This window comes from Nilaparvata lugens, chromosome 1 (genome assembly GCF_014356525.2).
Source record: "Nilaparvata lugens isolate BPH chromosome 1, ASM1435652v1, whole genome shotgun sequence".
Taxonomy (NCBI): Eukaryota; Metazoa; Arthropoda; class Insecta; order Hemiptera; family Delphacidae; genus Nilaparvata; species Nilaparvata lugens.
Genome location: NC_052504.1, coordinates 44,480,403 through 44,508,320, shown reverse-complemented (window position 1 = coordinate 44,508,320; position 27,918 = coordinate 44,480,403). Strand labels below are relative to the sequence as shown.

General features: G+C 32.4%; 1 protein-coding gene across 4 annotated transcripts; it reads right to left on the bottom strand.

The window, feature by feature from the left end:
• Positions 1 to 153: 153 nt before the first annotated feature.
• LOC111052852 (transcription factor Ken-like) lies at positions 154 to 27,918 on the bottom strand. Of its 4 annotated transcripts, none has more exons than XR_002606200.2 (3): positions 27,691 to 27,918; positions 5,574 to 6,745; positions 154 to 4,241 (listed from the first exon to the last, which is right to left on the bottom strand). XR_002606200.2 is itself a non-coding variant. In XM_039434735.1 (3 exons), exons 1-3 carry the CDS (start codon positions 27,749 to 27,751, stop codon positions 6,453 to 6,455), a joined length of 417 nt encoding a protein of 138 aa, XP_039290669.1. In that variant the 5' UTR covers positions 27,752 to 27,877; the 3' UTR covers positions 5,679 to 6,452. The 4 variants fall into 4 exon arrangements, 2 of the variants coding, with proteins under 2 accessions (XP_039290669.1, XP_039290679.1); XR_005572079.1 differs by having other exon boundaries at positions 476 to 4,241; positions 27,735 to 27,902; XM_039434735.1 differs by lacking the exon at positions 154 to 4,241 and adding an exon at positions 8,303 to 8,365 and having other exon boundaries at positions 5,679 to 6,745; positions 27,691 to 27,877.

Here is a 27,918-nt window from a genome sequence, read left to right as displayed (position 1 = left end):
TCATTTGAGCATTTTTATCATATGTTAGAAAAATCCAGTCGGGGGTCCAGACTAAACGTCTGGCTAAACGGATATGGCGAGCGAAGCGAGCCTGACGGCTAGTAATATAATATTCCCAGGATTGAAGTAGCAGTGCCCAATCAATCTTTCCGCGATAAATGCATTTAAATCTTCAACTTGGTGCCAACCTAACAAAGTCAACTCAACTTAATGCCAACCTGACAAAATTATTAATTTAGTTGCCAGTTAACAACTGTTTCGAAGAGGTACTCTATCTAGATTATAGTTCTATAGAAACATATGATATGGAAATTTCAATTATAATTAAGAGATTGGGAGAAGAAGAATATACATGCTAAAAGACGAACTTTAAACCCTTAAAAACAACCCTTAGAGTTAAAATATTGCCAAAAGATTTCTTAGTGCGCCTCTAAAGGGCCAACTGAACATACCTACCAAATTTGAACGTTTTTGGTCCGGTAGATTTTTAGTTATGCGAGTGAGTGAGTGAGTGCCATTTCGCTTTTATATATATAGATGAATTGACGGTACCGTATATAACTGTGAAGAAAACTAAATACCCATATAAATAATGACCATATAACGTTTTAGCCTATTATGTGTATTATTCTATGTTACTTTTATTTGCTTGTATCAACTATTTAAATAACTACTCGTACAAATATTTGTATTTTTTGATACAATTTTTTGTATTGTTGGCTGTAAATAAATTGAATTTGATGAGGATATATTTAAACATATTACAGATGACTACATTCCAAATTCTGAAAATGTTAGCAGTAGCTCAGCTGTTTCAACGGCCAAAATAATAATCAAGAGATAGAAGTACTAAAACTGATCAGTCTCTTCAGAAATCAAATTATGAAGGAGGTAAGAAAAAGTGCATGAAAAAACAGAAAATGTTGGGACTAGAGTATACGTCAAGAAGAGGTGAAGTGCATGAAGCTAAAACGCTGGTGCCTTTAGAAAATTGTTGCTGAAAGAACTGTATCAATATGATTAGTATAGAGATGCAGCAGCTAATTCATAGTGAATTCTATAAGTTGGGGGATACTTTTTGTCGGGACCAGCGTTTTGAGATAAGTGACAAAAAAGCATGTAGAAAAGTGAGATGTGCAGGCAGTACACGTTTTAATGATAGATTAATTACCGTCATCTATGAACTGGCTGTAAATAATGAAATTGAACAAAAGTGTGTGAAAATTTTTTCCAAATGATTATGGCATTTCAAGAGGAAAATTGAATGTGATTATTCAAAAAAAGAGCTTCAATGACTGACATCAGCCCAATGACAGAAAATTACAATTTTGTGAATTATTTTATGCTGGATTTACACTATATCATTCTGAAATAAAACTTCATATCATGAAGTGATAATATGTTTCATATTCATGTCATTGTTGGAGGTTTGACATGTTAGCGATTGTCAGTGATCGTGCAGCAAACTAGTTCCATTCATGTAATTTAATGCTTGCAATTGTACAGTTCATTACAGATAAGCTATCTGTTTGTCTACTTCTAAAGCAAAACTTTCTTATTGTATTTGATTTTATTGAAATTTATATTGATTCTCAATGCTTTTTCAGCTGAGCCCTCATGTCAAATAGATACAGCAAAATAAGCTTAATTCCAACGAATTCAACGAACTTCTGATCTTTTTTCTGGGCTTTTTATCAATAAATTGGAGTCAAGTTTGGGAAAAAAATTATGTGCCTTTCTTCAATGATAGTTACTTGGATATGGCATCGAAAATTTATGATACAGCTGAAACTCTTCAAACTAAATAGGAAACTATTGTTTCAGTGCATTCTGCGCTAATAACTCCAGCATTGTCTAATAAAATGTTATTACCAGAAATTGTTGAGAAAATTCATTGATCGCCAGTCTGATTTGGCTGTTTTCTAAGAGTTGTTCAAAACCCTCGTTCACAAAAATAAATCATTGTCTGACCAACAAAAAATTCAATATCAAAAATCCAAGTTCACCGGTGAAGCATATAATATTTGTAGGTATCTCCCTACTGTAGCTGCAAAATATAGTGTAATTTGGAATGCTCTAGTCAATCACTATAACAATTCGAGAGCGCAATTGGAAGCCTTCTGTAAGGGAATTTTTTAATTTAAAGTGCTCAAGGTAGAAGGTTTGGCTTCTGTATTGGATAAGTTTTGTAATTCTATTAACGCTGTGAAAAGATTGAAACAGGATGGACTTGATGATGCTATATTCTTGTTTCGGTTTAAAAATTCTCGCTAAGTTGAAACATTTGCAGTCAGGAGAAAGGAAAGATGAATTCGATTTTCATTCATTGCTCGTGTAATGCCCCGAATAGTTACTATACAAATTGTTTAGCTTCTCTTTTATTGAATGTTAGAATGATCAAAAATAATAAGATGTGAAGTTTCTCATTTATGGATTGTGTCGATAGATGCATTATAGTGTAGAGATTGGACTCAGCATTCTATGATAATATTAAAAGCTATTTGAAAGTACCTGTTTAAAAGGAATTAAAAGCATGGCACATTGCCTACAAATTTGGCATAGTTCACTCAACTAAATCATTAAAACAGTCTTGAGTTTCAAAAAACTGACACAGTGGCTTAGAGGACCCACTTGGAAGTCCACAAACATTTGCATTGCTATTTTGACAAACGTTACAACTTGTATTTCAAAAGAGATTCTGAATAAATTTTCCATGTACAATTTATTTTCTCAAAAAATTTAGCATACATTTTTTTGTATGCAACAAAAAATTGCATCAGAAGGGGAAGAAATGGGAAGTTACTCAACTTTATATAAAACAGTTATTATTCTAAATTTGGGATTACAGGTTCGCCTGTTTTTCCTCTCACTTTAATATTGATTGATTGCTCTATAAATGAACGAATGTCTAAGACTGTATCTTTGAAACCAGATAAGAGTATTCTGTGGCATGAATTTAATTCCATTAACTTATATTGTACAAAATGCAATAAACCCTAACACTTATCATAGTGCTAAAATAACCTTCACAACAAAATCTTATCAGTATTTCTCCCAAAGCTACATTAGTTACATTTTGGAGGTACTGAACAATAGCTTAGAAAAATATTCTTCAAATTGAAAGTAATATTTTTTCATATTATATTGATTTGTAATGGAAATGGCTGACTTCAATCAATAGCTGCTCACAAACTTTACGTTAATTCTGTATTTTTTGTGATTAATAGGCCTATAAGAAATGTTTAGTTGCAAGTGTGAATTGCATAGCACACCATGTTCATGAACGCAGCATTTCTATTATAACAGGCGTCCGAGATTTTCAAAGAAACTTATTACAAAATATGAATGTCTAGTGTGTTACATCTTTTAGTCAGCTGTTGAGCCTAGTTTATACGATGCCAATTGGCGAGACAATTGTCATAAGGCAACTGACTGGCATGAAATTATTGTCTTCGTATAAACACTTCAAGCCATTTGTCTTGCCAGCTGTCCCGACGATGGGCCCGAAATTCTACTGTCTCCGGGAGTACACTATGGACAGTCAATTGGGCCCAACGAGCCCCCCATCACTCGGAATCTCAGTTGTCGCGACAGTTGGCGCCGTGTGAACGGTGTAGGCCAGTAGCGCTGTCTTGTTTTTGGCAGTTCAGTCACAACAGATGACGAGAAGTCGGCCATGTTTAGCTGTCAACTGACGTGCCAACAGTTGGCCGCTTATAAACATGTTTTCGTTCAACTGGCCTGGCCTCCGACAATCCGCAACCACGTGATGACAATTGTCCAAAGACAGCTGTCTCGCCAATTGGCGATGTGTAAACTAGGCTTTACTGAATAGCAAAGCAAGACCCTATAAAATGAAACCTGAATTATAAATTTTACTAGATACTAGTCATGAAATAAAAGGATCCGTGTTAAAGTGAATGAGCAGCAAGTCTAGTCTTAGTTATCCTACATTGTTGATCTTATATTATTATTGGGAAATACCTGTCCTTCTGGATACTTGGGATTGAATTTGTCCTTTGAATCCATGCTGAAAGCACTTGAACTGTTGTTTCGATTGAGCCGCGATGTGATGGTGACATTTGTCCTCCAAGCTGAAAACTTTCTCAGCTGCACTGCGTAAGTCACCGCTAGTGTATCACATTCATCTGCTTCATGTTGATCCCTGGAGAGATGACGATTTGTTGACTCGAGTTTCAACCTTTACAGCCTTCTTCCACCACCATCTCCGTTGATTTTGCCTGAAAATTAAAAAAAAATATTATTCACTGGTAGATTCTGTTACAAAAATACAATCAACTGTAATTGAGGTTAGTTATTTAGGAATAATCATTGGATGGTAATTGTAATGCATGGGAGGACAAAACTAGCATTCTCCCAAAACTTCTTCTTATTCAGAATAAAAGTCCAGAGAGATTATGACTGATAATGTGCTTTATATTATACTTGAAAATGAAATGTCTGATCTATCATAGTTTTGCAAATTATCTATCAGATGGTATTCTTATATATTGATAGTATGTGATAATATTATAAATGAATAAGTATAGAATTTTTGTCAAGAAAAATTCCAGATTGTGGTAAAGTCCAAATTCACATCACAAATATAATTCAGAAAAAGTTAACTATCAATGGATTTTTGCACAGATTGATAATAAAATTGAGAATAGCACTTAACTATTAGTTTCAAAAACACAAATAGAAAATGTATATTGCTTATACACGCATTTATTGATAATTATAATAATGCAAATTGTAAAATACAGTTTACATGCAGACTCCACAGTCCAAAACCTTGGATAATGTAAAATATCAATGATATAATCACAATAATAGCGAGTGTAGATTGAATATTTTCCTCAATTTTCTTAATTTGTGCTTATGAGGGTACTAGAGCACTTTCTGGATTGGAGCATTATAAGGCATAAAGGCATGAGTTAGTAAGCTATCAAACATTGACACATAGGCGAATATTAATTCAAAAATCAATGATTCAAGTAATTCAATCGAATATGTTTCTATTGTCAACTTCACTTTTGTTCATTTAATTTAAGGACTGCAGTTTCGTGTTGAAACTAAAACATCTTCAGCTGTACTGTTGATTTCAATACAAAACTGCAGTCCTGCAGTTTAATTAATAAGTGTAGAGTTTGCAAATAACACAGTGTTTTCTTAATTATGGAGAAATTCCACATCAATACATATTCTTATATATATAAAAAGAATTGAAATTAACATGCACGGGATAAGGAATACATGTTTGACGCAACATCACTCCTAAACTATCAAACTGATTAACTTGAAATTTTGCATAGATTCTCAATTTTCCAAGGATGGCTATAATTAGATGATTTTTTTCATTTTCATTGATCAATTAATTCTATTTTAATAATTGAATGGAAGGTTGAAGGTTCGAGTCCAACTAGTCCTTTTTGGAGAATATCAACTTCAAGGAATATTTTCCACGTTATTTTTACAAAATAAGAATAATTATTTTTTCCGCCAGGCTTCAATCAATACTAAAAATGGTTTATTCTAAAAAAATACTAGTAGGACAAAAATGCAATACTCACTGGAACGGTTGGTGCATCATGATCAAGGTTTTTGTTTCATTCACTATTTTGTTCCATCTTCAGTCATAGAGAATTTTCAAAGCAGGTTGAGTGCTACTCCTGGCTTTTCCTAAATTTGAAAAAATTTCCACATCCTTCCAGTTCTTCAGAATACCTTCACTTCAGTCATGTTTTCCTATCGCCAGCTCATTATAAAAGTTAGCCCTTGGACAACTCCTCCTCAGAACTCTAAGCTAATGGTTTAACCGGCTTTTTGGAATACTTAGCGGTACTTTCCAATAATGTCCAACAATGTCAAAGTAGTTGTTGCTACCAATGTCCCAGTTGTGGTCCAATAGACGTTACCGTTGCATCTTCATGTTCGATTCCCACTCCGCCTGGAATACTCCGAAACATCACACTCAACTCATTACCACTCACTTATGTGTTCATCGTATGCGTAGAAAGTAGTAACAATAGCTGAAGTGGTGATGAACTTCATTTAATGATTTTTAGAATAGCCAAAACTACAAGAATTTCCATGAACATTATCACTTCAAGTCAAATAACACAATATTGAAAAATATTTCAAGTTCAAGAATACTGACAGAACGTAGAAAACACTTAATATGATTATTATCGTACCCAATAATAAATATTGATTTGTCTAGAGCCTCATTCGAAGTCACATAACTCTAAAAGGCTTTTCTTTTGTATGAGCTCTGTTATGTCCTTCCAAAGTACTTGATTGGGCACATTTGTAGTAAAAAGATTTGCAACTACAATGTTTTCTTTTGTGTCTTTCTATATGTTTTTTCCAAGTACTTGATTGAACAAATTTATAGTCACAATATTCGCAGCTGAAAAGTTTTTTGTTTGTATGTGTTCTGAAATGAACCTTCAAGTCACTTGAATTTCCACATTTAGCCTGTAGTCGCAAAATTCACAATTGGAAGGTTTCTCTCCAGAGTGAATTCTGATGTGTATTTTAAGATTATGAAACCAGCGAGTTTGAAAGCTACACTGAACACAGTTGTAGTGTTTGGTTTTTTTCGCAGCCATTGTTGACTCAACTGAGGAGGTTGAATGTGCATTATTGCTGTACATTGCATTGTCCAGCTCAGATGTGCTGAACATGGAACTACACATCTCTGGTTCACTCTTCACTGAAGTTCCTTCAGCCTTTTGTCCAACTGCAAACATCAATCATGTAAATCGTAAGTGATAAAAACAGAATAGGGGTAAAAGATGGTAAAACAATAAATAAAATGAATTAAATGATAACTATTTAACTGAAAAATGGCTCATAACTATTTTTATTCATGAATAACAAGTAGAACTTGGTAATAATTGAAAAGTATCATATGTAACTGAAGAAGAATTTCAGACGCTTGAATTGATAAAACGTTGAACTGAAACATTTTCAAATTGAAACATAATGAGAATACATTCAAATATTTATTTATTACACTTACATGAGAGGGCACAACAGGCTTATGCCGAAAACTGTCCCTTTTCAAATTTATACTACAGTCCAAATAAGAATCTAGGTTATGTTTAAGAAGGTGTGTTGGAAAATCATAAGATGGAAAAATGTACACAACAGTCCAAATAAGAATGAAGGTTATATTCAAGAAGGTAAGTTGGAAAATCATAAGGTGGGAAAATTTATACAACAGTGCAAATAAGAATCTAGGTCAAGTTTAAGAAGGTAAGTTGGAAAATCATAAGATGGGAGAAGAAGTTTTAATGCAATAATTTGAATTCAAGATTTCTGTAGAAGAGCAATTGATCACGACAATGATAATAATTAGGCTAGATATATATAGATCATTGTTCTACAGTAAAGGCTGACCACTACATACAGTAGGCATGTCAAGTATGCTTGTACAATTTTGTTTAGTCTTCGGTGAAAGGTTGCAGCTGCATGAATTAGAGGTTAGGATTTGGTGTCTATAATTCGTAATTTTTCAGTGTTTTATTTGTTGGTATTAGTGGTTAATTTTTATGTTGACAACTGTTCAAGTCGTTTCGACTGATGTAAACATTGTATTGCTAGTGTGCTCTTTCAGGTAAAGGTTCGCTTGTACAAGCGATATCTGTTAACTTTCATGCATGCATACAGACATGCACACCATATCGTTAGTGGCCAGCCAAAGGCAAAATTTTGTTAATGGTGAATATCCATATCAATTAGGTGATGAAAAGCAAGGATTCCATAACAAAATAGCTGGTAGAATGTCTCCTTTTTATTAGTGTCTAGATAATTTACAACCAAGCTAGAGTTATTTCTTAATAAATGATTATGTTCATCAATTTCGAGACATTTCGAGCAGAGAACATGAAATTTTTATCATTCTAGAAATTTTTATGACATATTAATAATTTAAATAAAATAATTATAATTTTTTCATGAAATCGAAAACATTGCGAGAATATAATAAGTTATTTTTTCTTTTGAATATCGCTCCTCTCACAAATGATATGGGATGTCGTAATAAGTAAGGATTCTATTTCAAAGTAACGGGGAGAATGTTTCCTTTCTATTGGTCTCCAGATCATTTTTATCTGACCTAGTAATTTTAAATTGATGATTATGTTGGTCAATTTCAAGCAGAAAAAATGAAATTTTTGACATGCTAGAAACTTTTTTGTTCCAAAAGATTAGTGGGTGGTGAAAGTGAGAAAGTTGCTCGGAAATAGTTGAAATTATTTTTCCAATTGTTTCAAGTAGTCGGAAGAGTTCTGACCTTTCAGGAGTTTCAAAATCAAGAAGAGCGGCTGTATGTTGTGCCACCATATTCTTTCAATAGCTGGAACCAACAAAAACAGAACGCTTGAAGAATTCAGCGACCGCAAGTCACTTAGTTATAAACAGTGAAAATGGCAACCCTGCCTTAAATAATCCAAGCAGTGTTGCATGGTAGCCTCTACCGTATCATTGCCAACAGTTGCTTGCTGTTGAAATTTCAAGTCAAATATCTTGTAAACTGTCAGCCTTTATTAGCATACAATTTAGTACACAATGAATATAATGCAGCCGCTTTCATAACTTTAAAACTCCTGCGAGGTCAAAATATATTCTTTTGACTACTTTTGACAAATGGGAGAATAATACCTGATACACTCTCACCTGTCCAGGACAGTAATAGTGAACAATAGTCGACAGTTTAATCAGCAATGAACGGCTTTGGCAAACAGTGAAATTTGGAACACAAATGTCCTGTAGTATGGGAAATAGTTAGATCTTCTTAAATCTGCTATATTTTTTCTATGATGGAACTGATAATTTGATGATAACAAATTGAATCTCACCGTGCTCTTCTTTTATGAATATTTGACAGATATGTGACTGGCCAAAACATTGTTGGCCATCATCATTATTACAATGATCGATTGGAGGCCATGCACTCTGATGCTTGACTGCATTGACTGCTTGATTTTTTTCAACAACTCCAGTCTGTGACAACTCCAGTGTGTGACTTAAACATTGAAGAAGAAGATTTCCTGATGTTTTGTGAAGGTGTATGTGGAAGTTGGTCCCACATACTTTTTACTAATAGTCAATTTGGTTACAGAAGCAATAGAGGTACTCATACTGTTATCTCAGAGTTCTTAAGGAATGGAATTAGCTGGCTAGATGGAAAAATTAAGGTCACGAGTAGCTTTCATGATATGTCAAAAGCTTTTGATACCATTTCACATGTTATTCTGGTACAAAAACTCAGGTTTTATGGGTTCGATGATTTATCTATAAAGCTTATAATGTCTTACTTAAGTGATAGATTTCAGACTGTTATTCACAATGGCTCTTTCTCTTATTTTCTAAAAGTTGAATCAGGTGTTCCACAGGGCTTCACACTTGGTCCCATACTTTTTATTATCTTTTCAAATGACCTGCCAGCAGCAATAAGTGGTAGTGATGTCAGGGCGTTTATGTTTGCTGATGATCAACCAATACAAGTCAAGTGTGAGAAATTTTTTGACAACATGAATATCCTAACTTTTATCAATGCAACTATCGAAGACTGGACAGCTGCAAACTCTCTTTGTCTCAACAAAGACAAAACACAGTTGATAGAATTTGATTTAAGTGGCCGATGTAATATTAATCATGTGAAGTTTCTGGGCATCACATTAAAAAATAATTTAAAGTGGGAAAAACATGTCAGCTTATTGTGTAGTAATGTATCTAGAGGAATTTTTATGCTTAGCAGATTAAGGCATATAAAAAGTCTTGATGTGTTGATTGCTGTTTATTATGCATATATTCAGTCTCATTTGGCATATGGTATTGTTGCATGGGGAAGAGATTCAAAAGTGAAGAAGCTTTTTATATTACAAAAGAGAGCTATTAGAGTGATTTGTAAAAAGGACAATAGAACCCATTGTAGACCATTGTTTAAGAACCTCAGAATTATGACAATTACGGCACTGTATGCTTATGAATGCCTGATGTACACAAAGAAAAATGTAAACAGTTTTCCAATTAAAAGTAATGTTTACAGCCATTTTACTAGACAGGCTACAGCACTCAGACTGACTCAGTGTAACTACCACATAATGTTGAATAGTTTTGTTAAAATTTGTTTGGAAAAATAATGTACAATAAATTACCAGTTGAAATAAAGGAGCTTAAGATTAGACAGTTCAAAATTTGTGTGAAAAATATTTTGACTGCTGTCCTTACAGTATAAATGACATGTAATGTATAAATAATGTGATGTATTTTGTAATTTTTATGACCCGTGATATATTGATGTTAAATTTGTTTTGACTGACTGCTATCCTTACAGTTTGAAATATTTAATAATGTGATGTAATTTTATGACCTGTGATAAATTGTTAAATTTGTGATTGCTTGTATGTTTTCTGACGATATCTTGCATTATTTTTCTGACAATAAACGAATCTTGAATAGACTGTATTGATTTATAACAGATTATCATATATAGAAAATCTTAAGGACCAAGTTGTGTGGTATTATAAAGAGTGCAAGTTTAGGGTCGCTACTCTGATTGAACAAAAAAGTGAGCAAAGCTCGCTCTAAGGCTAGAGAAAAAGTTATTCTTAAAGAAGAAAGTGATTCCAACTCTTTTAGTGTCTTATTCGACGAAATTAAAATATTATCAGCTATTCTATAAAATATAGAATTATTCATCATAAATCAGTTGACAAGTGATTACACAGATGTGTGGAGAAGCCAGTCTATTGCTGTATTTCCATAAGGTCTATAGTTTCAATCAGGTAGGTACTTGTGGATGAGAATACTGCGTGAGGTCTACTGTTAACAGAACTACTAGTTAATAAATATTTTCATTTTCACAAACTCTGTATAATAATATGGTGGATGTGAAACAGCTGCATCAAATTTATCTCAAAAACATCTGTTTAGAAAAAACTTTCCCTCCGTTGCATGTATTCCGGTTAACCTTTAATCGCGATAAAATGCTATACTTCAATTGAGATTAATGCTAACTGAAGCATTTTGGTTGCACAAAAAAGAAATTTCAAGAGATAAAGCCGAATCGATGTGGAAAAATTTTAACAGGCCATTCACAGGGAATTAAATTTAACTGAAGCCGATTAGGTACCTACTGATAGCTGTCTTCCAAAATTAGTTTTTGGTAAAAAAACTACAGAATTCAAAGTATGAGCTAAATATATTAATGAATTTCATCCGTTAATAAAATAGAAAAGAGTATTTAGCTGATATTAGCATTCAAAATTAGATTCTAATTTTTGATTTTTTGAGGTTAGTTTCGATCTTCTTTGACTACACTGGCAGCATTTTTTGGCGCCAAGAAAATTTTTATGGCGCATGCGTAATGATAGTCACCACTTCAATAACACAACCTAACTTTTTTGCCATTTGTTTGGAATAATAATTTTAATAACATCACTGTCGGATAAATTACAGTGTCGCCGGATTGTGGAACCATTAAAATCTTGGTTAGTTAACCGGAAAACTTAATTGGAATTAAAAACTAACCGATCTTTGTGGAACAGAAATGAATCCGTAAAACTAACACTGATTTGTTAATCGGCATTAATGTCCATATTTAACAGACGTACGTGCAACTGGCCCATAACTTTGTATTCCTGATACAATGTTTAGGCCTACATGTGGCATGCAATAATAATTTTCAGCTAGAACAGCATTTTGAGTCAAATTTCTAAATAAACGTCTACAGTTTCATCAATGCTGTATCGGCAATATGAAAAAGCATGCAGTTAATATGTCTCTGAATAAAGGTGTTGATATTTACATAAAGAAATTATTATTCTCTTCCATTTTCATTCAATTAAAATTTCAAAATTATTCGAGCCCTGATAGAATGACTGACTCACTCACTGTACAGTCAGTCTAAAATTTTAATATTGGAATGAGGGGTATTTTGGCAAGCTGAACAAATAAATAAGGTCATATGCACCTTTTCGTTATATCTTCAAATGAAAAATGAGTTTTGTGGGTTGTCAAAACTCCCTCTGAAAGGGAAACTATTCAACTTATTCTATCTTTTAGTAAAATAACAATGATTATCCATCCATCTATTATCTTCTATCTATATAATAAGAGAGAGTAGGGTTGTGTTTGTTTGCATCAAAACATGTCAACTTTGTGGATTGCATACCGAAAAAACGGAAATGATTCAGATCTCCAAATTTTGCACATAGATTCTAAAAATATCAATTTTGTGCACCTCAAAGCCCAAATTTCAATTTTCCTTCTAGATTTTTCAAAATTAATGTTCAAATTTCATTCATGGAACATCATACGGCATACCTACATTGTTGTAGATGTGTTTGTATAAAGGAAGCTCATAGAGAAATTGATACGCTGGTAACAATGTGTTGCAATATGTGTTTCAATACAGGAAGCTCATGTTTTAATACCGGAGTTTTGATACAAATGCTGGCGGGGATGTTTCACAGAGACAAATTCTCACAGAGACAAGTAGTGTTTTTGAACGATATTAGTGTCACAGAGACAAGTTTCACAGGAGCAAGTATTTCTATAAATGACAGTCTCACAGGAACAAGTTCCCACAGAGACAAGCAGTTTCATAGAGACAAGGTCTCCGTCCAAAGTAGTAGCGCTATAAATGGTAGTCTCACAGAAGCAAGTTCTCACTGGAACAAGGTGTTTCACAGAAGCAAGGTCAGTGTCATAGAGACAAGGTAGCGAATGTAGGAAGAAGTTAGGCGTGTTGCCTACATCTGAACTTGAAGGCACTCCATTATTTGTTCTAGTAAATTGAATGTCTGCTGTTTTTTAATCATGTAGGTATATGATTATGATTAAAGGTTTATCATATAAGATAGGGATGGGTTGGTAACCTATTAGAATGAGATAGAAGATAGATAGAACTATGAACATACCTTAAATAAATAAATTGAGTTCTATGCAAATGTAATATATTTCTACCAAACTCCAAGATAACTATTCCAATATAGCTAATACGTATATATTAGACCTTTAACCCGAAAGAATAATCAATATGAAATAGAATATATAAAAGCCAAATAGCCTACCACTGACCTTTTCATCACCGCTTCTTAAAAACCATTATGGCCAAAATGGTTTTTCATTATAATTCCTTCTTTCGTAATAAATTGTTTATGCTTCTGTACTCCTGAGCGAAGCTCGGTCCCCGATATTATGAGCTAATCATCTCTTCTTTTTCCAAGCTGCGGTCTCGAATTATAAATTCAAATTGATATAATATTAACTTCAGGCAGTCACAGAGTAAAGCTGCGTTAACACCAATAGATTCTATAGATTCTATTAGATTGAACATAACTTATCATACACATGATGAACATATGTGTTTTTCAAGTACCGTTCAATCTATAATAATCTGTGAGGATTAAGTTATTAACATTTTGTTAATAACTTTGGTGTAAGCGCAGCTTTAGATGCCAAGATTTATTATGGCGTTCCGAGTTACGGATGATAGACTAATGCCAATGAAAAACTTCATTTTCCTCATGAAATCTTTCCCATAAAAATTTTAACAGATTGTTGTTCTACAAGCGTCTCTACAAGCATCTTCAAGTTATCAATATTGAATGCCTCATCGCTTGCAATAGTTCACACGACAGCTGATTTTTACCAAATAACATTGGGATATTAATTGCAAGCGTCATTTCATGCAATTAATAATCCACTCGACAGCTGATTTATGATGAATAATTCTATAGTCTGATTTTTACGGTAATACTGGCGTTTGAAAGAGACTCTTTTTCCTTTTGTTTTATCCTTGAAATGCAAAATTTCAAAAAACCTTGTATACCTATATACGTTGACGCGCAATTAAAAGAGTAACATACCGGTTATATTTCATTGAAATCTATTGCCGCGTTTCGCCGTAAATGTGGAACATAAAAATATTTGGACATAAAGAGAAATGCAAAACCGTCGACTTGAATCTTAGACCTCACTTCGCTCGGTCAATGAAACTCTGGATATCTGAGTTCTTTTTAAAGTACAGTCGAACCTCTCTATAACTAACCTCCACTTAACGAAATCCTCTACACAACAAATTTTTACCGGGTCCCATGACATTTTAGAGTTTTGGCTGCTTATTTACCTCTATTCAACGAATTTCGGACCTCTCAACAAAAAAGTTTTCTCTTGACTTCAAAATACAAAGTGTAGTGTATATTGGAAGCAGACGGTTATTTTGAAGGAATTGTTTAGTTTCAGCAGAAAGGTTAATAGACTGAAAATAATGGCAATTCAGGTTGGAAGAAGATATGGTGGTAGACAGTTGATAGAAGGTGAAACACATGTCGGAAATTGAATGCAAGTTACTGGATATTGAATTCCAAGAACTTGTCATTATTGTAGACCAGGCAGGTGAACGACTGGACTTTCCCATTCTTGCTTTTGTCACACATTCACAATTCTTTGAACTGACTATGATGATGATGACTGTGACGAACCTGAGGAGAAGAATCCGTCAGATCAAGAAGTTCTAGAGGCTTTCAAAATTATCAGGCTAGGATTAAAACTGAAAAATAGTGTACCAGACATGTCTTACTGTTTGAATAGATGTGGGTCGTTTATCGAACATGATTTTTTATTCAAATGCAAAATTGAACCAAAAATTACTCACTGTTTAAAATATGAAACATTAAAAAATAAAAAAGTTGATATTTATAGTGGAGTTATTGACAAAATAACCGTATTTTGCATTCCATCTAATAGTAGTGTAAAGAGTTGAGAGATATTGTTACAGAGTATGTACTTTGATTAAACTCCACTAATAGTACAAATCAAGCTTTCTTAAAATAAATTGGTGAGTTTACTTATTACATTCTATAATTATTCAAAAAACATGTTTTTTTCAAACAGCATGAATTTTCAAATTTCCATATTAATATTGGCCTAATAAGTACCCTACCTACGTACGCGATGATATGCTCTATGTACCATATTCATTTATTTACTGCCGTGATACGATATTATAAGATCCATAGGATCGTGGCAGTTTCCTTGACAGAAGCTCTCAATAACGAATACCTCTCTGCAGCGAATTTTTTCTCGGGATAATCGACTTCGTTATACAGAGATTCGACTGTACTATGCTATTCTACTTGTTCTACTGAGCCAGTACCATTTTGATTTTTTTTTCAAAGTACATGTCACTATTGAAATTAACTGGTCTATTGATTTATTCTATCTTTGTCTACAGAATTGTGAATTGTCTACAGAATTGAAATTAACTGTTCTATTGATTTATTCTAACTTTGTCTACATAATTGTGAAACTGCATATGAGGAGAACTGTATGTCTAATTTTTTTGTTATCCACGTCTGCATCTATTTTCAGTTTGAAGAACTGGATATCAATCTTGATTATTCAAAATTTTTATTGTTCAACATACACACACATTATTTACATACATGTAAAAACAAAATGATCACAATTTTTTTAGAACAATAATGCTCAAGGTAAAAACCTGTGAGGGGAGAAAAATCTAAATTTTCACATGAAAACGTCACTCGAGAATAATAATTATGTCACCCGGCCTCACAACAGAGAGTCTTTTAGAGTCCTTGACTAAGAATAGTTAATCTCACAGTTGTACGGTCAATGTCAGTGAGATTTTCTGCACACACTTCATTGTTACCATAATATTCAGATGATGGTATTTCTAGATGAAATGGATCGGCGTGAATACGCCGAAAGGATCGACTCTTATCATTTGAGGATGGTGATAATGATGAGGAAACATGATTATGTTAAAAGGAATAGTCTCTATCTCCATTATGTTCTTAGGGATTTGCTACATGATTATGTTAAAAGGAATAGTCTCCATCTCCATTATGTTCTTAGGGATTTGCTTGTGATCATGTTTCTATCATTTTATCAATTCGAAGATCAGCCTTCAAAAATTTAGGTCAACTTATACATTTCAACTCATGTTGCTACACGTTTCAACTTAGCAAAAGGACAGAGGGAATTAGTATCATTATTTTCTAAAGCCCTGGAAATATCCCTGTTATTGTTCTTGGTACCTTATACAAAAGGGACTCCATAATACAAAAACGAATCAGTCCTTGCCGGACAAAGCTAGAGGAAGAAGAAAAGAAGAAGAAGAAGAAGAGAAGAAGAAGAAGAAGAAGAAGAGAAGAAGAAGAAGAAAGAAGAAGAAGAAGAAGAAGAAGAAGAAGAAGAAGAAGAAGAAGAAGAAGAAGAAGAAGAAGAAGAAGAAGAAGAAGAAGAAGAAGAAGAAGAAGAAGAAGAAGAAGAAGAAGAAGAAGAAGAAGACGAAGAAGAAGAAGAAGAAGAAGAAGAAGAAGAAGAAGAGAAGAAGAAAGAAGAAGAAGAAGAAGAAGAAGAGAAGAAGAAGAAGAAGAAGAGAAGAAGAAGAAGAAAGAAGAAGAAGAAGAAGAAGAAGAAGAAGAAGAAGAAGAAGAAGAAGAAGAGGAAGAAGATGAACAATAAGAAGAAAAATATAGATAGGAGAAGATTATAACCGTTGAATACACTATTTTATCTATAACCACTCTTTTGACGAATTGAAAACTTATAAATTACTGGTGGTACTCCCATACAGTAACAGTCAGGGGTGTATTCAAATACCGTTGGATAATATCTTTCCAATATTTTTTCATTCATCTAGAAGTATATAATCTGTTCTTTCTTACATTGATATCACTTATGTATAAGTTACTGCAGTATCAAAATTATTTGATATTGACTGAACAATTAAAAGTCACATTGAAATGGTTATTTTGGAGTTTGGTAGAAATAATACATTTACATGGAACTCAATTTATTCATTAAAGGCAATCTACATAATTCTAATAGGTTCTGATAACCCATAATGATAAAATAGGTGTTCAATGAATAAATGAAGCCTAACAACTTGAAATATATTTCAAATTATTTAAGATTAAATTGATTCTACCTCGGTGCTAGTCAGCTTTACATTTGTACATGTATCATTGTATTGAATTATTAAATATTTAATGATTTTGGTAAAACGACATTTTAATCCTGGACTAGTAGTTCTATGAGCAGTAGACCTCGCGCAGTTATAAAGCACAGTCTCGTCTCATACTGTCCATAAGAGTAAATCCTGTTTGTATGTTGTGTCGGCAAGATATCGGTGTGAAAACGGCTAATGGCTGTTGGGGTTAGTGTATCAAAAATATGCTAACATCAAAAGCTAATCTCCCTCAACACACTGGCAACAGGTCAGCCCGAGGTGAAAGCAGATTTCGAGAGAAAATACTATGTTTTCTTTCCGTTATTAATTGCATGCGTTATTGCATGCAATTAAAAATCCACTCAACAGCTGAATTATTATGGATGATTCTATTCTGATTTTTACTGTAATATTAGCGTTCGAAGAAGACTTTACCTATTGTATTAACCTTGAAATGAAAAATTTCCAAAAAAACCTTGTATATACGTCGAGGCACAATTTAAAAAGAAATATACCTGTCAAATTTCATGGTAATCTATTGCTGCGTTTCGCTGAACATATAAACATAAAGAGGAATGCAAAGCCGTCGACTTGAATCTTAGAACTCACTTCGCTCGGTCAATAAATCGAAATTTTAAGAAACCACAAATATCCTGGATGAAGAGGGGAATCAAATGCTATTTAGATTTGAATCTAAATGTCTAGGATACACTAAACAGTCCACTAAATTCATTATTTTTTCTCCCACAGGAGAAACGTTTAAAGCTGGCATCAAATGATGTCACCACATTATTTACATATGTAAATTATATATTTATATATGTATGTCACGTGGATTGAAGGAGCGTTGTTTGTCACGTTGTTTGTTGATTGAAGGAAGATTCTATTTTACTATTTAAATAAATCATAATGTAATTTACTTATCCACTTCGAGATTTACATAGTGATAATAAGTAGGAAATGAAATGTATAGCAAACACTTCAGTTGCTATGTAGGCCTACTGTATTGGATTCTGTAGTGTCTTATTTTTCACTAAAGTGATGAAGTTTCAGAAAATACTATTATTCAGCATTGTTATGTATTATTATTTATTATTATTATTATGTATTAAGTATAATCCGATCTACCTGAACAAATCTCTAACGGCGAAAAGAAGGAAGATATTCGCAAACGCTAAATTGATGCTTGGAGATAATGATGCGCGTCGAGTGTGGATTGATCATGCCGGTAGAGTCAAGTTGCGGAGTGTAGACGGTAAGGTGGTTAAAATTCTAAGAGATGAGGAGGATTTGAGTTACATTGAGAGTAGTGGGACAGTAATTAACAAATAGAAAACTTTTTTTCAGTCCGTAATGTAATTTATGAATTGGAATAAATATATGTACTTACTATTTTGAGTTAAAAAGTATGATTTAAGTTGCTTGAATTTCTTCAATTCGTTTGAATTTTTTTTTTCTTTTTTAAAAAATGTTCTCTTGTACTTGAATTTATTAAGTTAAATCTCTTGAATTTGGATTTCTTTAGTTTAAATTTCTTTTAATTTGTTTATTTCACTTGTGCTTAATTGGGATGTCCAATGAATAATATAAGGCTTTCATAGTGAGATTGAGATGTGTCTATCAGTTTCGTTCTTCTTGACAGAGAATGATGATAAAATTGTTGTTGGATTGGATTCTTTAACGTGTTTCGATGGTTTGTTTTTCTAACTCATTCAGAAGGTGGAATTATCGATATTTCAGAGAGGTGATGATAAAGTCGGATAACATCTTTGTTGATAATATTATGATAGAGTAAAGAATTTCTCTGCCTTCCTTTCCCCCGTATTCTTAGTTTCTTGTCACTATCTATCACTATCTTTTTGTCTTCCAAATTCTACCATTGTTTAAAGTTCTTGCTATGATAACAACCACCGCACTGCGTTTTTACTATTTACTATACAAGTCGTTCATATATTTGAATAATTTCTTATTCATATTCCACTTTCGACATCTCAGTCTCACTTTCAATTCTGATTCATTTGTCTCAAAACAAATGCTTGATATAATTACATGAGAATGTATGCTTGCCTTTGAATATTATACATAAAAGGCCTAACGTTTTACTAAAAGTTCTAACTAGCACTATCCCCATTTTAAACAATAATTTTGGCTTTATAATGAAATTCTGAGCTTGAAAATAAATGATAATGTGAATTTATTACACATTTTCACATAAAAAAATCAATTTATTACATCTCTTTTTGCATAACAATCACTAAATTAATTTTATATTGAATTACACGGCTGTACACAGGCTAACTTCATAAGGAAGGTAAATTATTTTTTACCCTTCTTCTTCTTTTACTTTTCTTTATTTTTTACATTTTTAATTTATTTTTTCTTTCTTGTACATTCTCCCGATTTGCGAAATTGAATTATTTTTCATCATGGTTTTGTTGGATGATTTTAGCGGTAATATTGAAGATGGATGCTATAATACTATAGAAATAGAAGATATACTCGATTTTCAACCATTTAACTTTTTTAATGAAGGCTGCCGATCCTCCTTAAATATCTTGCATTTGAACATACGCAGCATGAGGTGTAATTTCGATGAGTTTTCATATATGCTGCAGCATTGTAAAACTGATTATCACTTGATAATTTTGTCGGAGACATGGTTGTCTGATGATCATGAGTTTAACTTCAATCTAAATGGCTATCAAGTAATTGATTCACCGGCTATATTTAGTAAGTCTGATGGATTATGTATATTTATAAAGGAGAATTTGAGGACTGAGACTCTGGAAATTGACATTGCTTCAGCAAATTCAATTATTCTAGATGTTCATGATCCACAGTTGCAGCGAGATTTCACAATTATTGCAGTTTACAGATCCCCATCATTACGGGTTGATGAGTTTATTGAAGACCTAGGCCAGTGCTTAGAAAAATTGAAAGATAGAGATAACATTATTTTGGTCGGCGACATAAATATTAATAAAAATCTAAATACAAATCTTGTAAATGAATACTGTAGCTTACTGCATTTAAACGGTTTCCAATCTTATATCAATAAATCAACTAGAATTCAAGGTAATTCAGTATCCTGTCTTGATCATATTTTCTATAAGAGTAGGAAACCTAAATCTGAAGAGATTCTAGGCGTTATTTTTAAAACAAGCATCACGGACCACTTCGGAATAGGCCTTGTTGTGGGGTTCTTGGACCTCACACTCGAACCTAAAGAGCAAGTGAAATTCATTGAAAAAATAAATTATCCACAGCTAATTGATGTTCTAAAAAAAGAATCTTGGGATTGTATAATGAAGGGGTGTGACTTGGAAAATCTAACAGAAATTTTTATTAATAGACTAAATGAACATATAAATACTGCTAAAACTAAAGTTAATCTGCGGCATAAACTACAGCCATTAAAGAATTGGATGAGCGTGAATTTGATCAACTGCATAAGAAGACGAGACAAAATGTATAAAAATATGGCAAAACAACCCCTAAACCTTGAACTAAGGAACAAATACACTAGATATAGAAACATACTGAGGAATCTAATAAAGAAAGCTAAACAGGATTATTTCAAAAATAAAATAGCACAAAATAAAACAAACTGTAAAAAATTATGGAGTTGTATTAATGAATTACTTGACAAAAAAACTAGGAACACTAATATTAAAATTGAGCCCACCATACTCAACAAGCATTTTTCTGAAGTGGGTAAGACCTATGCTGAGAGATTGCAATTGAATTCTATCCCTAGAAATATCAACCAAGCAAATTTTCCTGAAACCCATATAAATTCTCCTAACTCCTTTTTCTTTTATCCAACGAATGAACATGAAATAATAAACACAGTAAGGACTCTAAAAGATAATTCTTCACCGGGTATTGACAAAATCAGCAATAAATGTTTAAGAAATATATCCAATTATATAGCAAAACCTTTAGCTTTTATTATAAACGAATGTTTCAAACATGGACACTTTCCTCAGGAGTTTAAAGTTGCAAGGGTTGTTCCACTATATAAGGCGGGGAATGTAAATGATCCATCAAACTACAGACCAATAAGCTTACTTTGCAGTTTATCAAAGGTTATGGAGAAGGTAATAAAAATAAGACTTATAAACTATCTAGATAACCATAACATTATAAATAAAAATCAATATGGGTTTCAGGCTGGGAAGAGTACACAAGATGCCATATCACATCTCTTAAACATTGTTACTGAGAATTTTACAAGTAGTAGGAAGACTCTTACAGTTTTTTTGGATCTGGCAAAAGCCTTCGATACAATACCTCACAAAAAACTGTTAACAAAGTTGGAAAACCTAGGAATTAGGGGTATAGCTCTAAAATTGTTTGAAAATTATTTAAAGGATAGACCACAAATAATAACTATTGGTGACAAGACAGATCAAACAAATTTATCAGGATATGGTGTACCACAGGGTACGGTGCTTTCTCCGATACTATTCCTCATTTATATAAATGACCTACTAAATTTGAGTACTGATAAAGAACGCTTATCTCGTTTGCAGATGATACCACGGTAACATTTACAGGTACATCATGGGAGGATGTATATGCTCTTGCAGCTGAGGGATTGAGCATCGTTGAGTCTTGGTTGAATGAAAATACACTCACACTCAATCATAAAAAAGTACATATATAACTTTTTCACCAAATGCTAGGACTCAGCCTATAAATCTGACCTTGAAGTTGCATTCTCCTTCCTGCAGTCTGCCTGCATCAACCCCTTGCCGGTGTGCTGTACTGGATAAAACAGACTCTGCCAAGTACCTTGGGATTATTATTGATTCACATCTTAGATGGAACTGTCAAATTGATGATAAATGTAAAAAGCTAAAATATTTAATATATAGATTTTACAGAATTAGTTTGATTAATGATAAAAGTATTTCAAAGTTGCTTTATACTGCTTACGTTCAATCCATCTTGCAGTATGGTTTACTGGCGTGGAGTGGTGCGGCGGGTTGTCACATAGGTAGGTTGTTTGTGGTGCAAAAGCATATTATGAGAGCAGCGTTGGGTAAGCCCAGACTCTACCCAAGCTCAGAGTTATTTAGAGAATTTGATGTTCTGACTCTAAGACAGCTATATATTGAAAGTCTAATTCAGTATGCGGATAAAAATAAAATTCAACATGATATCCGTGAAACCCCGTACAACCTAAGAAATTTGACAGTGGTCCAAAACAGAGTTGACCTGAATGTTTGTCGATATCAATTCAGTTACAGAGTTAATAGATTAATAAATGTTGTGCCTAGTAGAATTATTAAAATAAGCTGTGAGAAACATAACTCTAAGGAAGTGGATAATTGGATAAAAACAAATGATCTTATTGTATGGTGATCTGAGTTTGTCAGGTACCTATTTCTTGTCTACCGATTTTTTAAAAGTTGTGGAGGATTTCCGTTGTGTTTCTGTATTGAACTTACTTAATTTTCAAAACTCAATATTTCATTTTGTAGTTAGTGTATTTCTGTCTGTCTGAAGTGTTCTCATAACTATGTCTTATTCTATTTGTAGGAATACTTAATAATGTAGAAAAATATAAGTAATATATATATATATATATATATATATATATATATATATATATATATATAATATATGTGAATATATAAATGTTGAAATATATTTCACATAAGAAAAATAATCAAAATAGTTTATGCATTGTTTTTGCTTAGAATAGTTCACCTTCTTGCTGCTTTGTTGTGATCAGAATTTATATAGACTCCTTCCTGCGCTCAGGTTTTTACCTTTGCAGGGAGATATTTCTTCATAGACTAATGTAATATTTCTGTTTCTGTGAATGTATTTTTTTGAGGAAATAAATTTTGATTTGATTTTCAATGTTATTTTTTCTCTTTCTTTACAATAATTTAAAATTTGTTATTTTTTTAAATAAGTAGAAAACTTAACCATTGTTTATTTTTAATCATATTATTTGTATTATTTTTTGTATTGTTATAATACTTGATAGAGAGTTGAGTGTTAGAGAGGGTCGACTGCACCCTAACTTCGCTCTCTAAGAAAAATAAAGGCAGTCATTCTATTCTATTCATGTCACCATAATATATATTGAAAAACAGATGACATCCAATTTATTAGAGGGAATGGAATGCCTTCATCTTCATGTGTAGGCAACACACCACACCAACCTTGTTCCTGTGAGACTGACCTTGTTTCTGTGACACTCCACTTGTTCGAATGGGACTCTACCCCTCTTCTTGTTCCAGTTACACTACTTGTTCCAGTGAGACTGACCTTGTCTCTGTGAGACTGACCTTGTCTCTGTGGGAACTTGTTCCTATGAGACTGCCATTTATAAAAATACTTGTTCCTATGAAACTTGTGTCTGTGACACTAATATCGTTCAAAAACACTACTTGTCTCTGTGAGAACTTGTCACTGTGATACGGACCCATGCTGGCAGCTTATAGCGATTGTGATAATATTATATTATTGTGAGTTGTTAAGTTTTGATTAACAACATTTTATTGATTCTCAATCTTTTAAATTTTCGAAAAGCTGTTTTTGTCATCTTTAAATACAATATTAAACACTGAAAATCATCTACCATACAACACTACCACCGCCGGTACGAGCGGTGAGTTAAATTATGTTGAATTATGTAAATTATGTAGCCTACGAGTTTCGATTTTGAATGAAATCAATACAATAATATAGCCAACATACAATATTGTTCCGCTGACAAATTCCTAAATCGGTGAAATATAGACAACTTTTTCTTAACATAAGATATGTATTTCAAGTATGATGAAGGTTAGGTAAGGTACCATATGTAACCTACTGAAATCCATGTATCAGAAATGAAAATTTGTTGAACCCAATTGAAGAGCTATATTATTCAGCTTTTTGAACAAACATTTAAAATAATACGTGTTGAATTATTTTTAACAAAGTGCTATGAATAATCATTTTCCATCTATTTTGGGGGCGAATTCAATCGTGGTCCATCCTAAAATATAACAGCATATTTGAATATTGCCGGCATTTTCTTCAATTTATTTGTATCACTTGTAGCAAAAAATTAATGAATATTGTTATGAATTATAAGACAGGAATGAAGAATCTTTTTTTAAATGAAATATACCACTATTTTCATTTTTATCTAGGTAGCAAAATAAGGATAAGGATAATGCCATGGAGGTTATAACGTTGTTACAAGACATTCGATTCCAACCGCAGTCGTGGCTTAATATTGTAAAGCACTTTGCTTTGAAGCAAAAGATATTAGCATGGAGTAGAGAACACTAAGGTTTCCTTATTCCGTGATACTAGGTTCGAATCCCAAAACTTCAACATTTTTTTGTTCTTAATTTTTTCCCTCGGAATGTATTATAAATTATTTTTTGAAGGAAGTTGTTTTCATTACGATTGAACTTGAATTTCATCAAATAATTATTTAATGTAAAATTTGCAATCAAGTTAATTAATTTATTTTATTAATAGTTAACATTTCCAAAAATCTTTAGTACCTATTGTCTCATGGATTGTAATCTATCCATGTTTATCATGGATCATTGTAATCTATCTATGTCTGTTTCTTTGTACGAATTCTTATATTCATCCTAAAATGAAAGATGGAATTCTGTGTAATTCATCATACATCACATATTTCCTGGACCATCTATTGACAATAAGCAACTATGAGAACATTGAATTCATCTTTGAAACACCGATTTAACCAATCTATATTTTTTTATTCAAAACTTTACTGATAGATATTACTACCAAATGATTGAGAAGAATATGTTTTCGGAATAATAAATGCTGCATGACTAAGCACATAGGAAGTCCGTATTGAGATGTGAATGAAAATATTGATTGTCAGATAAATTTCATGATTCACCAAATAAAGTCAAGTGTGACATGAGATACATTGACTTTTTGGCGGTACGAAGCTCGCTGGGTAAGCTAGTACTGTAATAAAGGAAAGAACTGGATTATACACATATACAGGTGTAAAGTACCGTAGTATAGGAAAATTATGTTTGACGCATCATCACGTCTGAACTACTGGACTGATTAACTTTGCATTTAGATTCTTGCTTAACCGAGGATGGTTATGAATCTATTCTAAATTCTTCAATATTTGATTACATCAAGTTTTCAGTTTCAATTATTTGTCATGCTTTCAGTTGTTGTAAGGAAGCAGCAGAACATTTCTCTTGGGAAATTAGAAGATAGGTATGATCTTTTTTTAACTCAACTACGTTTCGGGCAGAAACAATCATACTTATGTGGTAAATTATCGTTACCGGACTCGTGACGTAAAGTACTATTACCAATAAAAACAAATGGTTTGTGCACACAATATTTTTTGTGCTAACTTGTTCTAGCGCAATATTTATATAGTTCATCTGATCATTTTTTCTCCCATTCAGAGGCATTTTTAGGAAGTGTAGTTACCAAATTTCTATTTTATCTCTTTATGAGCGTGGCGTTATTTTTTGTCATATTTATAGTGCTAGGATAGCACTTACAATTTCAGTTCCTTTTACCAAGTCATCACTTATAGACAGTTTATTTAAGTTGGCCCATTATTTTGATCTACTTTTTAGCATTTATCCTTTTGGACAGAATTATATCAAGATTTTTATTATTATTTTGATTAGGCATTAATATTCTATTAATTTTTTACATGCAAGAATTATCTTGTATTCTCAACTTCTTTCAGAGTTGTAAACATAACCTATAAATAGGTGCCTATATATTATTTTTCTTTGAACTGCTACATACTATGAATCATAACTATTTTTTACAATTTGTCTTATTTTTAGAATAACAATAATTCCAAATTTATATTACTAGACTAGTATTTCGGGTAATCTCTTTTCAAATTTACATCATTTTTTATAATTTTTAGTAACTTATTTGGTTAGACAACAGTTACAGTAAAGTTGTGTTTACACCGGAGTTAATATCACAAGTTTTCGACATTTTTGTTATCAACTGATGTTAATTACAAAAGTTAATAAAATTATGTTGAGTTGCATTTACACCGGAGTTGATAACATGAGTTATTAATAAAAAGTTGTCAACTTGACTAAATCGACAAGAAATTCTCTTGAAAAAGTTGATAACTCGTGTTCTCAACAGAAAACTCCTTGTTATTAACAAGATTTATGTTATCCATCGAGAGTCGGTGACTTTTGTTAATAACAGGTTACTATCTTCCCCGCAAACCCTGGCCCAGCATCCCTACACTACAGCTGTTCCCTAATAACTACAGCTGCAGAAAAAACACGTGACAAAGTTATTAACTTTTGTTGATAACAAAACAAGCAGTCAAAATAAACTGTTATCAACTTAGGTTGAAAACTTTTGTTTTAAACTCTGGTGTAAACGCATTATAATTTATTTACATTAGATCAGATAAAGATCATTATTTTAATGATCACACACATGTTTCAATTCAAATTTGAAGACATATTTTTGCTTTTTATTCCGGCTGTTATATCATATGAATAATCTCGTTAAATGAAATCATATGGAAGTCAATTATATTGGTAACAAGATCTTGTTAATAACTAGGAATTTTCTGTTAGAAACATGAGTTATTAACTTTTGTCAAGAGAAATTTTTTACGATTCAGTCAAGTTGATAACTTTTTGTTAATAACTCGTGTTATTAACTCCGGTGTAAACGCAGCTTAACTGTTGTAAATTGCCATCAACAGGGAATATCCTACATCTTATCTTGATAATATTTTATTATTTCGTAATTCTTATCATTCTTCAGGAATTTTATTAGGTACCTTCAATATTCAAGTTATCTGATCTAATGATCATCAAATATTTCAGATTGTATTTACATTCAACTGCATTTAAACATTTAAAATCATTTAACTTTGTTGTGATACAGGTTTAGGCGCGGAAACAAGTTAGCGCAATAAATATCGTGTGCACAAACCATTTGTTTTTATTGGTAAATCTAACTCCTTGGAATTTCTTTCTTATAGTATTTACAACACAATAGAGTTATACTATTTGTTGAATAAAAATCAAAAACTAGTTAATAGTCTCCATTCTATTCAGTGGAGGAATACGTTGAGGCCACTAAGAACATCAGCTAACGTCGAGTGATAATAATTAATGTAATGCCTACAGGCAAGGCCATCTTGAAAAAGTTGAAATATTACTATTCTTAAATGTTTTATATTTTTGACTAAGTTTACAAACGTAAATAAGTGTTTATTATGGACATAGCTTATATGTCAACTCTACGACAAGGACCAAGTTAGGTCCACTTTCTGACATGTCAATCCAGTTATCTGGTCATGACTAAGGAGAGAAGTATGAAGTACGGTAAGTAATATTTATAAGAATATTTAGGTAGTTGCTTCTACTATCAGAGGGTCCATTATTTCTAGTTGGATTTACAACGCTAGGACAAAGCACAAGGACTACCTTATTAATTTATCTTGTATAATGTTATTGCATTAGTGTCATTTGCATTGTAAATGAATAAATGAATTCTTCCGCCTGCGCTCACAAGCTTTATTTACAAACCTTGCCAATAACAACTTATACAAAAACGTATACTTATATTATAAACAGAGGTTATACTACCATGTACTTTATTATTATAAACTTCGAATAAACCGTGATTATTAAATATGAAATAACATTTAAGTTTTAGGTTACCTGTGTTAGTTAAAGTTGAATGGTATTTTAAGTAGGATAATAACCTTTTTATACATTGCATTTAATAAGAAGGATGCTATCCCATTACCAAATAACAGCATATTTTAATCACGCTAGAAATGAGTTTTTAACATTTATAAAAACTCAATTCAAAAAACCAAAAATCTGAAGAGTGAAAACTAAACTGAAATCGGAATCGGAAGCCACAAGCCAAGCAACTGTATACAT

Coding starts and splice junctions, on each gene's coding strand:
- LOC111052852 (XM_039434735.1), bottom strand. CDS start 27,751: ATGCAATGTATAAAAAGGTTATTATCCTACTTAAAATACCATTCAACT. Junction 8,366..27,690: donor TTCAACTTTAACTAACACAG/GTAACCTAAAAC, acceptor TGTTGGTTCCAG/CTATTGAAAGAATATGGTGG. Junction 6,746..8,302: donor GATTTTGAAACTCCTGAAAG/GTCAGAACTCTT, acceptor TGATGTTTGCAG/TTGGACAAAAGGCTGAAGGA.